Below are 14530 nucleotides of genomic sequence, written 5' to 3'. Positions count from 1 at the left end.
TCACTTCAAGACACTGGTACTTACGTACCATGCTGCGAATGGATCTGGCCCTTCCTACATCCAGGACATGGTTAAACTGTACACCCCTGCACGTGTACTCCGCTCTGCATCAGCCAAACGACTCGCTGCACCCTCGCTGCGAGGGGGACCCAAGTTCCCATCAGCAAAAACACGTGGGTTTGCTATCCTGGTTCCAAAATGGTGGAATCAGCTCCCCATTGACTCCCCATAGCAGAAAGCTTACACACCTTCTGGCGCAGACTGAAAACTCATCTCTTTCGACACCACCTCGAGCGATAGAATTACTAACAAAGAACCCTGCTAACAAAGCACTTATATACTAATAAAGGACTGGCTTATCTAAAGCCAGTTGAGTAGCACTTGAAATGTTTGGCTCTATGAAACCTGATGTACTTATATGATTATGTTTTCTTCAAGGTTGTGTCTTCCTGGTCGAATGTACTTATTGTAAGTTGCTTTGGATAAAAGCGTCAGCTAAATGCAATGTAATGTAATGCTGTGTGCTCTGCATGTGTGATCCATATTCTTCTTCTATACCCCCAAAGCTTTTTTCTTATTCAAAAGAAGACCTTAACCTAAAGTAGTCTTTAATGTTTGAATTAAGCCTTATTAGTTTGTCTGTTTTGCACATCCTCCTATTAATATCTAATAATAAATAATACAATTCAATAACGTGCTTTAACCACCAGGTGTCCCTTTCTATCAGCTCTGCACCATTATGGTGTAAATACAGCCTATCTACCAATTGGATAAAATATAAAAGTCAACCGAATTAGTGTTGATACTGCAAGGAGACGTATTGTGTGAACAGAAATGTAAGATGTTGTTTAATTGCTTATATATTTATGATCCACGTCACGTTTTCAGTTTTGGCAGCAGTTCTTCCTGCTTGTCTAGAAGTCTTCTCAGCAGGGCTCTATACATAGAGAACTACGGCAGATATGTAATACTTAATGCAGCCGAACCATGTATTACAATGCTGTTATGTGATGACTTTCAAAGAGAAAAGCAAGCACACTCGGAATAAAGTTTTGTTTTTAAAAAACGTTTTCAGATTTCACATCACATAAACCCCAAATCCCAGCATGCATTGCGGCTAAACCATCCAATCATCGAGCTGAGGATCTTGCCTAAGTCAGTTTCCGGTTTCATTTATCACCGATGTATTTTGTTATACACACATTCCTTCACATTTACATTTTAATTTGCATTAAAGTATTTCGTGAGGCCTTCCAACATGTTTTTAAATATAACTACGGTTGTAGTTGAAGAGTTTGTAAATTAACATGAACCGAAGCTGTTGCCTGGCAACTCAATCGCACAACGTCACGTCCGTTAATTCCACATCCACACCAGATCTACACGCATGGATTAACATCGATTTACTACATTAATGTAGCCTTTGTTTCTGCTAAAAGAGGTGTCGACCAGCTGGGGTAACCGTAATCGAGTGTGACTATTAAAAAATAAATCATTATTATATTAATATTGACAATAACAACCGACCGTCGGGGTAGCATTTGCTTGGCATTTCCGGTTATTTCTCCCAATGCTTAACATGGGTTAACAATACCGTGTAATTCTCACGTTTGAAGGGATGACATCGTGACATCTTCACGTCTCCCAGCATGGTAAATCGTCACATGTTCACGTCTTGCCGTGATATCGGGTTGAACAAATTACATGGAACTCACAGAAGTCATTTATTGTATCAGTTAAATGATCTTTTTTTTCTGGTACAAATTAGACATTCAATATAGTTCCATATTAATTTGTTTAATCTGCATTGTATTGTATTACAGTTATTTGTTTAGAATTGTGATGTAAAATATATTTAACTGAGATCTTTATTTTGCAAAAATCTGCATGCTTCTCCAGTGTAATAAGCGCGTTCACACCGGAGTACTTACTTTTCCCCGTACTTTTCCCGTTTAGTCCCGTTAGTACGTTAGTACCCCTTATTTTGCATTCACACCAAAAAGAGTACTTAGTGCCTGCTAGAGAGGTGGTACTATCCTGGAGAGAAAAAAGGACCAATTTCTATTGGCTGGGCGAATTGCAAACCACGCCCCGTAAAACTCTAAAAAGTGTTATGAAGCCGCCATTGTATTTGCTGGCTGTCACCATGTATGTGACGCATGTGCGAGATGGTCCGCCATATTGGACAACTCCGGACGGCAACCCAAGATGGACCCTTGACACAGTGGCTTTTAGCAAAGCTCAAAAATAAAACGAGAGAGAGATGAGTTATTGTTATTACAACATGACTTCACTATTATTTAACAATTCTTTTTATTGGGTTATTTTATTTGGGGTTAAGTACATTGTCAGAATAAGTGAGAAATGAATTTAACTTCTGTTAAACAGCCATATGCCATACATTTTTGCATACATTCACAGTAAATATTTATTCAGTATGATAGCTGTCTAACAGAAGTTAAATCCATTTCTCACTTATTCTGACAATGTACTTAACCCCAAATAAAAGAACCCAATAAAAAGAGTTGTTAAATAATAGTGAAGTCACGTTGTAATAACAATAACTCATCTCTCACCCACAACCTCACATACGAGTACTGAATGTGCATCAAAGTGATCGTAGGAAGGCAGATATAGCAAAAGATGAACGTAAACGACAAACGAGGCGATCGACATGTTTATTTCCTGGTAAGTCAACAATGGGTCCTCAATGTACACGCCCCGGATTCCTATGACGAAAATAATAGAATGTCGCCAGTTGTCATGACCAGAGATGGGGTCGTTACTAAAAAAAAAGTAATATATTACATATTACATATTACAGGTACAAGTAATATATTACACTACTTCGTTACTATCTACATAAAGTAATTCGTTACTTTACTCGCAGGGCCGGCCCGCCCCTCCCTGCAGGCAGATCACGCAGACTGCTAAAGTTTCAAATGTTCTCTTTAGTTCAGTTTCCATTGTCGCATAAGACTGATCCAGATAGCTCCTGAATGTTTTCCTATCTGACCGTGGCTGTCCTCTGTCTCCTGCTATCTGACCATGGCTGTCCTCTGTCTCCTGCTATCTGACCGTGGCTGTCCTCTGTCTCCTGCTATCTGACCGTGGCTGTCCTCTGTCTCCTGCTATCTGACCGTGGCTGTCCTCTGTCTCCTGCTATCTGACCGTGGCTGTCCTCTGTCTCCTGCTATCTGTATATTTTGCGCAGTCTATCTCTGCTCACGCTGTTGCGTCAGCGTGTTCTCCTGCGTGTTGGCCATGTGTTGCACTGGAGCCAGACTTCAGCCGAGCACGTACGAACTGCGCATGCGTGAGTGGCAATAACTCTCCTTACCAGCAGGCAGCGGTAGTGTGTATTCGTCATTCAAAACAAGCAACAACCGGAAAACAGAGAAGAAGAACTACGTGTGTGTGTGTGTGTGTGTGTGTGTGTGTGTGTGTGTGTGTGTGTGTGTGTGTGTGTGTGTGTGTGTGTGTGTGTGTGTGTGTGTGTGTGTGTGTGTGTGTGTGTGTGATATATAAATAAACAACAGCTATGTGCGTTAGCTTCACCTAGCATGTGTTCTTTGCAGGTGTTTGTTGAGGTTTGATTATGACTGATTTTAGAAAGTAACGAAGTAACGCGTGTCGGGGCAATGTTAGTAACTGTAGTGTGATTACTGGATCATAAAAGTAGCGCGTTACACCCAACTCTGGTCATGACTCAAGTTATACTGCAACACCGGCACTAAGTACGGCAAAGTACTTGGGCCCTTTCTCATTTCATCAAATCCCCCTCCTCGACTCCTCGACTCCTCTGTCCTCCGGTAGTGACCCGGAAATGAATTTTAGCGCGCCATGTTGAAGGACATCCCATTTCTCTAAATGCACGTCGAGGACCGAGCATCGAGGAGGCTCTCTGGAGGAGCACTAACCGAGGATACACTGATGGGTCCTCCATGGTCCTCCATGGTCCTCCACGGCTCCTTCGCGGATGCATCTCCGGGAACAGAGATGTTTCAAAGAGTCGTGACGCACGGCCGGACTTATCTCAGCCAATGACAGCTCTGCATGCATCCCCTGGATATTATTTTAGAAACTGCTTTCATCGCGACGCGATGTTTACAGAGAGAACAGCTGTGAGGTCCTTGCAGAAAGCAGAGCAGTGTGTATAATATATATCGCTCAGTATAACAGGCCTACTCTCTTTATTTGCTTTAGTTTAGTAGTAGATATCTACAAACAAAGAGTCGATATTTTTCTAAAACCATTCAGTGCTTCACAATAAAATACACAACGGCTGTAGCCTGTTTTATGAGCTGTATGTGCGTGCGTGCGTGTGTGTGTGTGTGTGTGTGTGTGTGTGTGTGTGGTACAGTGTGTAGGTGTGTGTGGTACAGTGTGTGTGTAGATGCAGCGGACAGACAGGTCTGTTAGTTTGGTGTCCTCTGCTTACTTTTAATACTTGTAAATACAACTTTTGGCCCGTAATTTATTTTCCTCATTGTAGCGACCAAATGGGAGAGGGGGGGGGGGGATATATCCAGTCTCTGATAGTGTTACGAGTTATGAGAGTGCTCTGTTTGATTCTGAAATTGTATTTATTTATATAACTATATACACATATATATGTGTGTGTGCGTGTCCGCATCTGTAGCCTGTTATTGTCTCATTATACCGCACTGTGAATGAATCAAAGTAAATATATAAGTCATCATGAACACATCTGTCCATCAGACAGAGGGCTGCTGTGCCTCCTGTCATCATTGATGGACGTCTCTTTAATATGACCGCTCAGAGGAGAGGAGTTCTCATTTCTCTAACCGCCTGCTGCTTCCACTCCTCTCTCCTCGGTTCCCCTCCTCGGCTCCTCCGCTCGCATCTCCTGTGGGCGGGACTAAGTATCGAGGATAGGAGTCGAGGAGGGGAGTTCGAGAAATGAGAAAGGGCCTTGGTGTGAAAGCGGCTGATTGACTTCTGGATCAAATTCTTCCACTTAGTTATTTCTTGCAATCCTTATTTTCCATAATTGCAGGAACCTCATTTATTCGGCTTGCTGTCGTCTCACACCTAGAGTAATAGCTGTTGCTTTTCTCACCTGTAAATTGGTGTTACAACACTATGCAGTCGATCTCTGGTAATCAGGCATGTGTGGCTTTGTTAGTAAGGATAGAGACACTAATCTCTCTCACCTAATGTTTTAATGCCATTGTTACCATCTGCTCAGACTGCAAAGCCTATTTATTATACTGCAAGTTCTTACAGGGAAGCTTAGCAGAATTTAGACTATGTAAATGTCCTCCCTTTTGGTCAGTGTCTACTATTTATATAAAGGTTCCACAATCCTGCAGCTGACAACTTTTACCACAGCATGTTTTGAACACAGCAAGGTTTGAGTGATGTATGGAAATATGTTCACTGAGCTGTCCATGTCCACCTGTTTATTAAAAAAATCTGCCCAAGAAACATCAGCCTTGTTTTTTAGAGTTAGTCAGGCTGACAAGGCATTTTTAATTATCCCCAAAATGGTTGAACAACATGGAATTTGAATATTAAATAAGGACCATGTGCAATGCCAGCTAGTTAAGGAGGATGAGCCGAGCCTCCAACAAGTAATTATTCCGTCTCTGACTGTAGGAGTTTGGAAGACTGCCATACTCATACTATTCTTGCCATGGCCCTTTTGTTTACTTAATTGTAGTATTTTTTTATGAATGGTCACACAAGAGATTTCTTTTGTTTGTTACCCTTGCTTTAATTATTCAAATACGGCCCACTTAGTAATGCTACAAATATTATAAACCAAGCAGCAACTTCCAATGCCAACATATACTTAGTTTATTTAAAAGTGGGTCGTGTACAGTTTAAAACAAAACATTTCCCAAAAAAGGATGCCAACATGGTGCTTTGTGTCATTGGCCATTTGAGTTTGAACCAGAAAGTGGAATATCAGCTCTTCGGGGCCCGATTTGGAGTCAATGTGCTTGATACATTAGACCTACATTTAAGAATCAAGAGAGCTTTTATTAACATTTATTTGACCTTTTTTCCTTTTAAAATAATGCATAATTAAGGTTGTGGTTGATGCTTCACTGCCAAGATGGCGGCTTCCCAATCTGCCCATATTGTACTACCCATCAGCTTTTCTGAAGCATATGGACCATTCCCAAAATTAAAAAAGGATTCTCTCAAAACATTTACCACTAACATTGGACATTTTTTATATGTGAACATATTTAGCGTATTTGCAGATCCGTTTTACACTTGCAAATGAGTGAGTTTGCAAATCTTTTAAATGCATTTGTGGATGGTGTTTTACATTTACAAATCACATATTTACACACAAATTATTTTTATGTTCACACAAATAATGATGAGACATATCTTTGCCCATAGAAAGTCAATACATCTTCCCACTGTTTTCCCCCAGGGACATATGTGACGCAGGTTACAGCCACCGATGCAGACGACCCCACCTATGGAAACAGTGCCAGAGTGGTGTACAGCATCCTCCATGGACAGCCATACTTCTCCGTTGACCCCAAAACAGGTAAAGCACATTCTGATTTATTTGAGGAAATCTTTCAGTCAGTGTAGAGTTCAAATACATCCTCACATTTTCACTTTAAATGTGAAAGTCAACAATAAATACCTGTTTTATGTGCACCTGACAATTGCTACGAGGCAATTGCGCAGTAAAATAAGGTCATCTAGGCCATTAGGCTTGACTGATTGAGTGTCTTCCAAACATTGTGTGAAATATGCTGCAGTGTGCAAGCATACATCATGAGAATAAAACGATCCCAGAACTGACCATCGGGCCAATCCACAAATCATGAGGCCAAGAAAGGACACATGCTCTCAAATAAAGATGTTGAATTGTTTTTTTAAGGTATGAAGTAAAGGGTCAATTGCATCCGACTCTGCATTGATATTAAGCCGTAAAGGTCCTAAAGTAAAATAAAACCCTACCAGATTTAGATTTTACATTTAGGCAATTTGGATTTAGACATTCACAATGTATATATATATATAGATATATATATATATATATATATATATTTGTTATTGTTTAAACAGTCAATGCACTCATGCAATTCAAGTAACACGTATAGTCATTTACATTTTCTTCACACTCCTGCCAGTGTGACTGCAAAAAAGTAGGTATAAAATGTATTTTCATGCTCTTTAAAACTCATAAGTCCAAGTTTTTTTTAACCCTGCAGAAAACCCAATTTTATCTAAAAACGTTCAAAAATAATATGAACATTCAGGAGAGTTACTGCAGAGACAGCTAGATAAAACATGTGCAAGTACAGTGGATAGAGAAATGGTTGTTGCTAACTTCATGCGACATATACAAATGTCAGTTGAGCTTCGAAAACCGACAGACTGTCTCTAACTCAAGAAATAAACTGCATTTCAAATCCCCCGTTGTCTATCTGAGTCTATGCTTCATGGACACTGCATCTTCTGGGTTGCGTAGCATTAGCTGGCAAACTGTAATATAAGGGAGCTTAAATTGAAAGCAAAAGACAAATGAAACAATATGCTGAAGCAATATTTATGAATGCTTGCTGTTTTCTGGTGTAGGCGGTTGGTGTCATGGGAGGTAAATGGTGCTAAAAAGGTTGCAGAGTGGCAGTGACTGCTCTAAATCTGAAATACCTTCAAACCACTAGTGTTTGCCGGCAGTGGGCTGCTGATGGCTTTCCATCTGGGGCAGTTCAAAGCATACGAAAATAGGTTCATACATATCACACTGGCAGATACGAGGGAATCTTTTGCTGATTATGCCGCTCATCCCAGAGCTTCACAGAGCACATACTGCGACTGTATTTCAAAGTGATGCTGGGAAAAAATCAAACTGTTAAAGTAAATGTTTGCACTGCTGGGCCTGCTTCTAGCTCCAAACGCACATCGGCAACGGGAACAACTGCTGGGAGGAACAAAGGTGAGCAATGGAAGGGTGGGAGACACGTAATTCTCCATGTCTGTCGCAGAATTATCGATTTTAGAGATAGACATACCCCTTCTCCAAAAGATGGTGACAGACATGTTGAATGCCCACAGTGTGTGGTTTTGCATTCAGACATGTGTGTGGATCAAGTGCTACATCCTCCTCAAGTTAAATAAGAGGAGGGAAAAAGTGCAGACCCACCTATGCTGCCCGCTGCCTTTTACCCTGCCAACCTCCAGTGGACCTCGCTATTAATCTGCAGTACAAACGCTCTCTGATCTCAGAGCCTGTGATCCTCAAGTGAATCATTATATGGCTTCACCAGAGCTCCCTATTGAATGTCAAGTGTCTCCAGTTTGTGGAATGACCTCTATTTCAGCCGTGGTTAGAGCAGTGTCTTCCTGGGCAGTCAGCTCCTTAAGGGGGAATATATTAGAGTGTGCATTATGAGGTTAATTGAGCATTTAGTGCCAAATATAGTCCAGGTTACCACATTGTTCTCTTCTTTTAACTGACTATGCTCTCTCTCTTTTATTTCTTCCTATTTCTAACCACTCTATAACCTATGTATCTTACCAGGTGTTATAAAGACAGCCTTGCCCAATATGGACAGAGAGGTGAAGGAACAGTACCAGGTGTTGATCCAGGCCAAGGACATGGGGGGCCAGCTGGGGGGGCTGGCCGGGACCACCACTATCAACATCACCCTCAGCGACGTCAACGATAATCCACCCAGGTTCTCTAAAAGTGAGTAAATATTTGGAAAATAATTGCAGCATGCCAACACCTACTTTCAAAGCTGACTCACATTTAGTAGGTTCAAACATTGTATGACAATAAAATAAACACTGTGCAATTACAACATGGCGGGGGGTATTTATCATGTATCCTCTTTGTAATTAGGTTTCATTATGCATATTAAGGCCTGTTTGTTTATTTAGCACGATTGCATCTACATGTAATACTCCTGGCAAATGAACGACTGTACTGTAGTATTGCTGTAAATGTGCTCACAGGGCATCCTTCTATATTTAGAGCAGTTTTGCTGCTGCATCGGGGATTCAGAGTTTAAACACTCCGTGTTCTCCATCCGATATTTTGAATAAGCTGCTAAACCAGATTAATTTGATTGTGCCGTTCACCAGGTCATGTAAAAAGCCAAGCTGGGAAAAAAAATGCATTACTGTAAACATGTTGATCTGTGAACGCTTTCCTACTTATACTAAGCACACATATTAAATTGTGTTTATTTCATTTTAAATATCAGCTAGTGTATGACAGAAAAGGAAAAATAAATACTGTTGTGTATTGATGCAGTCTCTTCAGGTATTGCGAGGTTACAGCGAGTGGTCTCCCCTGAATGTAAATATATGCCGTCAGACGGTCAAGCTACCCTGGCAGTGGGGAAAAGATGATATTTCCATAATGCTGTCACAGCACAGAGGTGGGGGGGCCCTCTGCCCTGTCCCAAATCCTCTCTTTGTTGTCTTCTCTCTTCCATATGTATAGGCTTACAAGTTAAAAAAAAAGTCTTGCGGCCATATTGGGGAACCTCATCAAAGGATTCTGATAATATTCCAGCATGGATCCCTGCCACATCTGTCCTTTAGTTATTACAGATTAAACATTTGTAAATCCCCTGAATGATCTCTTTTTGTAATGATACCAGATGTGGTTGTAACTGAAATGGTCATGATTAATAGGGGTGTATTAACTGCATGTGGCTTTGTTAAATGATATGCAGTGGCATATAACAGCTGTTTCTTAACTTCTCCTAACCTGCAACTCACCCTTTTTGGCACTGGAGCTGTCCTGCCCTTCAAATGACATCCACTTTTAAATACTGTACATGTCCTTGAAAGTACTTTATTAGGTATTGAAATGTGACCATCTGAATTCACACATATGCCTCAGATTCCCTCTCAAAATCCAAGGATCAAGAGTGAAGGAAATGGTAGATAGCAACAGCATGTAGCGTAGGTTTTATCGCAAAAGTATAACATTACATTTGGGCACCAGACAGAAGAATATTTAAAATATTTATCTGTCAAGAATAAAAAGGTTAATTTATTGAAACAGATGGAGAGATAGCCCGGTGACCTTTACAGGATGTACAAATAATGTCAGTATTTGTCCAAAATCATAATTAATATATCTGAAAGCAAAAGATCACATCAAGACCCATTACGCAAAAACTTAACATCAACAGATGTAAAAACCAAAATGTCAATGTATTAGGGATGAGGATCTTGTAGAGAGGAGAGGTAGAGGAAAAGCAGGCCAGCGAAGGACACAGATCAGAATGCAGGTTAACAGACGATGTTGAAGGTGAATTGTTACGTCCCACCAGCTCCTGGGTTCAGTGACATTCAAAATACAGCCTGGTTGACCAGAACAAGTCCTCAAAATGGAACTGGGTTTAAATAGCTGGATCAAACTTCCCTTTTCTTTCAGCAGTTGAGTGAGATCTGAGAAAGACTGGTGTTTGTTTCAGTAGATTATGTTAAATCACCCACAAAATGAACATCCTATATGCCAACCACCTTCTGTGTTCACCCTGTGCATGCCTTTTAACTAAGACTTTGGATTATTGTACATTGTAATGTTCAAGGTCATCCTTTTGTTTGATGGATTTATTTGTCAAATAGCACCATCCTCAGAAAGTTTTAAGAGATGCAAACATCCTTCTCTCTTGCATCACATTTCTAATTTAAAAGGCCACATAAATGACATTCCATGAAGCGAATAATGTTTTTTTTGAAAACCAATCTTGGCTAATTATTTGTTGCAGCCGTAAAATGTGTCCGGAATATGTTTAATCAAATTGAGGAATTTGTTAAATTAGTGTCAACAAAACAGTGAAGCCAGCCGTGGCGTCAGAAAAGGACTTAGTCTCAAATAGTTGTCGTGTAACCTCTGACATAACACAGTGTTAGAAATAATGACACATTGCCTACTTGACATTTCTTGACCTGACACGATTCTGAGTATGGAATGAAAGCCCTGAAAACATTCAAATTAACGTGGACACTCTGAATTGCCCATGGCACCTCTGTGATGCCGCCAGGTGTTCGCAACAGATTTCTAATGCAGCAGTAAAGATTATATTTCTCTTGCATCAGCAGATTATGTTGTTGAGGATACTAGCTATCTAAAAAAGTAAAAAGGGAAAAACAGAAACAGATTAATTTCCACATATTGTGAGTTAAGTGATAATCAATCAATCCGCAGTTTGTTTGCTTGCCTTTCCAAGCCCTCAGCCGTCATATCTCTCCTGTTGGGAGTATCACAGCCCCTGGCTCTTGTGCTTGTGGATCATACAGGGTTGAGCCCGCCAATTACAACGAGCAGTGTTGCCTTGATGTCCAAGCACGTCCAAATGGAATAATGTCATGCTCATAGCTACAGGGCGGACTTCAGACAGAGCATATCAGCAGCCTGCCTGTGGGCGGATAAGACACATAAAGGACGGAGGATGTGAAGAGCTCGGCGTTTTCCATCCGATGTCAAGTGATGATAATAAATGAATCCGGTCTGATCTTTGTTTGACAGGTTTCTTTCATCTCCGGGTTCCGGAGTCTTCCGCATTGGGCTCTGCTGTCGGAAGAATCAAAGCCCATGACTTGGACATCGGGAAAAATGCCGAAGTAGAGTACACCATCGTGCCAGGTGACGGAGGGGCCATGTTCGACATCACCACGAATGAACACAACCAAGAGGGGATCATCATTCTCAAAAGGGTATGGAAGACATTTTTTAAAGTCAGCAAATAGTAGGCTACTGATGACCAGATTCATTTACCGATGTATCCAGTTGTTCTACTTTTTTAAATGCAACCCTTCGTGTGGATGTTCACATTAAAAGCCAACCAATAAGGGAAAAGCCTAGTTTCGATGTTAAAACGTGTTGGAATGCATTGATGGACGCTTATTAACATGCACACCAACACATAACACTGTCTATTGATTATCTGCCACACAATTCAAATGTGTCTTTACAGTACATTGCAGATAACTCCCGAACAGAATGTTTCTACGTATATGCAAAACGGTGCCCTAAGGGGTCCTAACAAGGCCTAGTGAAGCAGACTTGTCATTCAAGACAAAGCAACACATTTGTTGAGCTGCTGTTTGTTTTATTCTGCATTTGAAGCCTCTTTCATGCTGGAGAGGCTGTCTAAATCCTGTCCAACGCTTCCTTCCTGTTTGTGACAGGGAATGGGAAAAGGGATGTAACACTGGAGACAACTATGGCAGCTTAGCATATACAGGAGTATATACACAGTTGTGTACGTGTGAAAGTGTGGGGGGGGTTGTTCCAGCACCCTAGCATCTTGCACTTCTCGCGACACTCAGTGTGTTAATACACCTAGAAGCTCACTTTACATTACATTTACACATATTAAAAATCAATGTTTAAATACATAAAACCATACCAAGTGTGCAGCTCACTGTGTTACACAACGGATGCTGAACCTGTGAGATGCTGCTCTCTTTCTGTTTGTCTCTTGCAGCCGATGCCTAAGAGCAACGCTCCGAGCAAAGGAGTAGCGCTCTCTGAGTGCCTGTGCTATATAAAGCATTAACTCAGCCTGTCAGGCCTCATTTAATATGCCATATGTTCTTTTTGGCTAAATGGATTAATACAGCCGGTGCATAGTGACCCACGTCAAGAGGTCTCGGCCTTTGGTTGCACTTCTTCTGAACAACAGTGCAAAGATATCTCATTTTAAAACTACTTTTAGCACGTTTGTAGGGCTATGATATCTCTGCACGAAAAAGGGAAGTGTCACGAAAGCACCAGTGATTTATAAAGTATAACTCCAAGGATAAACCCTTGGGATCTATCATCTCATTTTCAAGCGGGACATACAACTGCCAGAGGTGAAAGAAAAAGGATATATCAGCCACAGAGTAATGTTGGAAGCAGAAATAGATTGACCTGTGTGCTAATCGACTAATATCCAGGCTATAATAAGACTTATTAACTTAAGCCTATACATACTTTTTTCTCCATTCCAAGATCATTCATACTTTAAATACTATCATGACTGTATGTCCTTAAGATCTGAGGAGTGGATTAACAATGGATATTCATTTCATTTCAAATATACCAATGTGCCGTTTTCTGTGATAATTTCATTAATAACTATTGCAATTTTAAAGTATAGGACACGCTTCAGATTTGTTCCATGGAAAAGACTAAGAGAATTCCTTCATAAATCTTAATGTCAGCTTTCTTAATGTATTATGTTGTTTTGGTTTATGAAATCTCATAGTTAAAAGAGGTTAAAGCCCAAACCCACCAAATATAAAGGTTATTATTCTCCTCCCTCGGGCTTCACTGTAGGGATATTATTTCTCCTCGGACACTGGAAGCATTCAGCTGGCTGACAGAGGGTGATGATATGCATTTATGAGCAGGGAATAAAAGAGTTTCAGTATCGGCTTATTAAAGTTCCAGGGGACTCCACACAAGATGGTGATAGCGTCAGTGTGACAAAAAGGGTATTATTAAGAGCATGGGCGTTATGAAAGCCTCATTAGAATGACACCTTTCCCATATTTGGTCATATTAATCACGGCGTAAATGCTCTGTAAAGAGGAATCTGGGATACATTTACTAGTTACTCTGCAGATTGAAATTGTTAAAGAATATATGAAAAAAAAAAAAAAATGATATTAATATAGGTTAAGCTACCAGCAGCATTTCAAATAAATACAATAATCCCCACAGTCATCAGCTGCAACATTAAAGTTATGTTTAATGCATTATAAATATATAATATAAGATAAATGAATTTGAAGTCTGCATAATGAGTACTTTTATTTTCAGTATTCAAAATGTATTTTCATGCTCATACTGGTGTACTTTTGGAGTTTTACATGAGGGTATATTCCTACTTTGACTTAAGTAAGATATCTGACCATCATCTTCATTTTCACAGACTTCTTTCTGGCATGTATAGAGCGCCGCTCACACTTCCAGCAGCGTGACATGTCGTCAGTATCACTAACAGCTGGCAATGGTTTGGTTCAGTGTTTCCGAACGTGTCATGTTGCAGCTCAGGACCATGATAATGGGAATGTGATCAAAGTTATTTGATATTATATACGGGTATATACGGGAGCTGGACATGCTGGATGTCTCTGTGGTGGACCTGTGGTGTTAAACTGTGATTAGTGGGCGGCTGACTGACCAACAAGTGCTAGGTTTTTTATTTATTTTTGATATATTTGGTCTTTTTGTTCCATGTATACACATTGTTTGATCTCTACTTTTGCATTATGTTATTAATAATGGAGTTAGACTCAGAGCCTTTCGCAGTCCATTTTGTTTTGTTTCATTTATTTTTGTTTTGTCTTTGTTTTTTATCCTGTCGGACTCGAATCACATTGTTGTCATCCTAATTTGTTTGCCAACTGCTATTGTGCTGTCTGTCTGACTGTTAGTTTATAAAAAAAAAAAAAAAAGTAAAAAAAAAAAAAGTTATTTGATCTTCACCCCAAACTACACATATGCAAGTCATTATCGTACTCATGCAGGAACACATGCACACAGATATGCTTTCAGCCTTCTCCCATA

The 14530-nt window shown here is 40.3% G+C and overlaps 1 protein-coding gene across 1 annotated transcript in view; it reads left to right on the top strand.

The window, feature by feature from the left end:
- The window catches only part of LOC117465462 (cadherin-12-like), a 114467-nt gene that overhangs the window by 65624 nt on the left and 34313 nt on the right, over window positions 1–14530 (top strand). The window contains exons 4-6 of the mRNA XM_034108264.1: window positions 6416–6535; window positions 8525–8692; window positions 11498–11685. Coding sequence (XP_033964155.1) covers window positions 6416–6535; window positions 8525–8692; window positions 11498–11685 — 476 coding nt within the window. The remainder of the gene's footprint in view (window positions 1–6415; window positions 6536–8524; window positions 8693–11497; window positions 11686–14530) is intronic.

The sequence above is a fragment of the Pseudochaenichthys georgianus genome, chromosome 20 (assembly GCF_902827115.2).
Source record: "Pseudochaenichthys georgianus chromosome 20, fPseGeo1.2, whole genome shotgun sequence".
NCBI classification, from domain to species: Eukaryota; Metazoa; Chordata; class Actinopteri; order Perciformes; family Channichthyidae; genus Pseudochaenichthys; species Pseudochaenichthys georgianus.
Note: the sequence above shows the minus strand (reverse complement) of the source record. Positions and strands in the feature narration are given on the sequence as shown.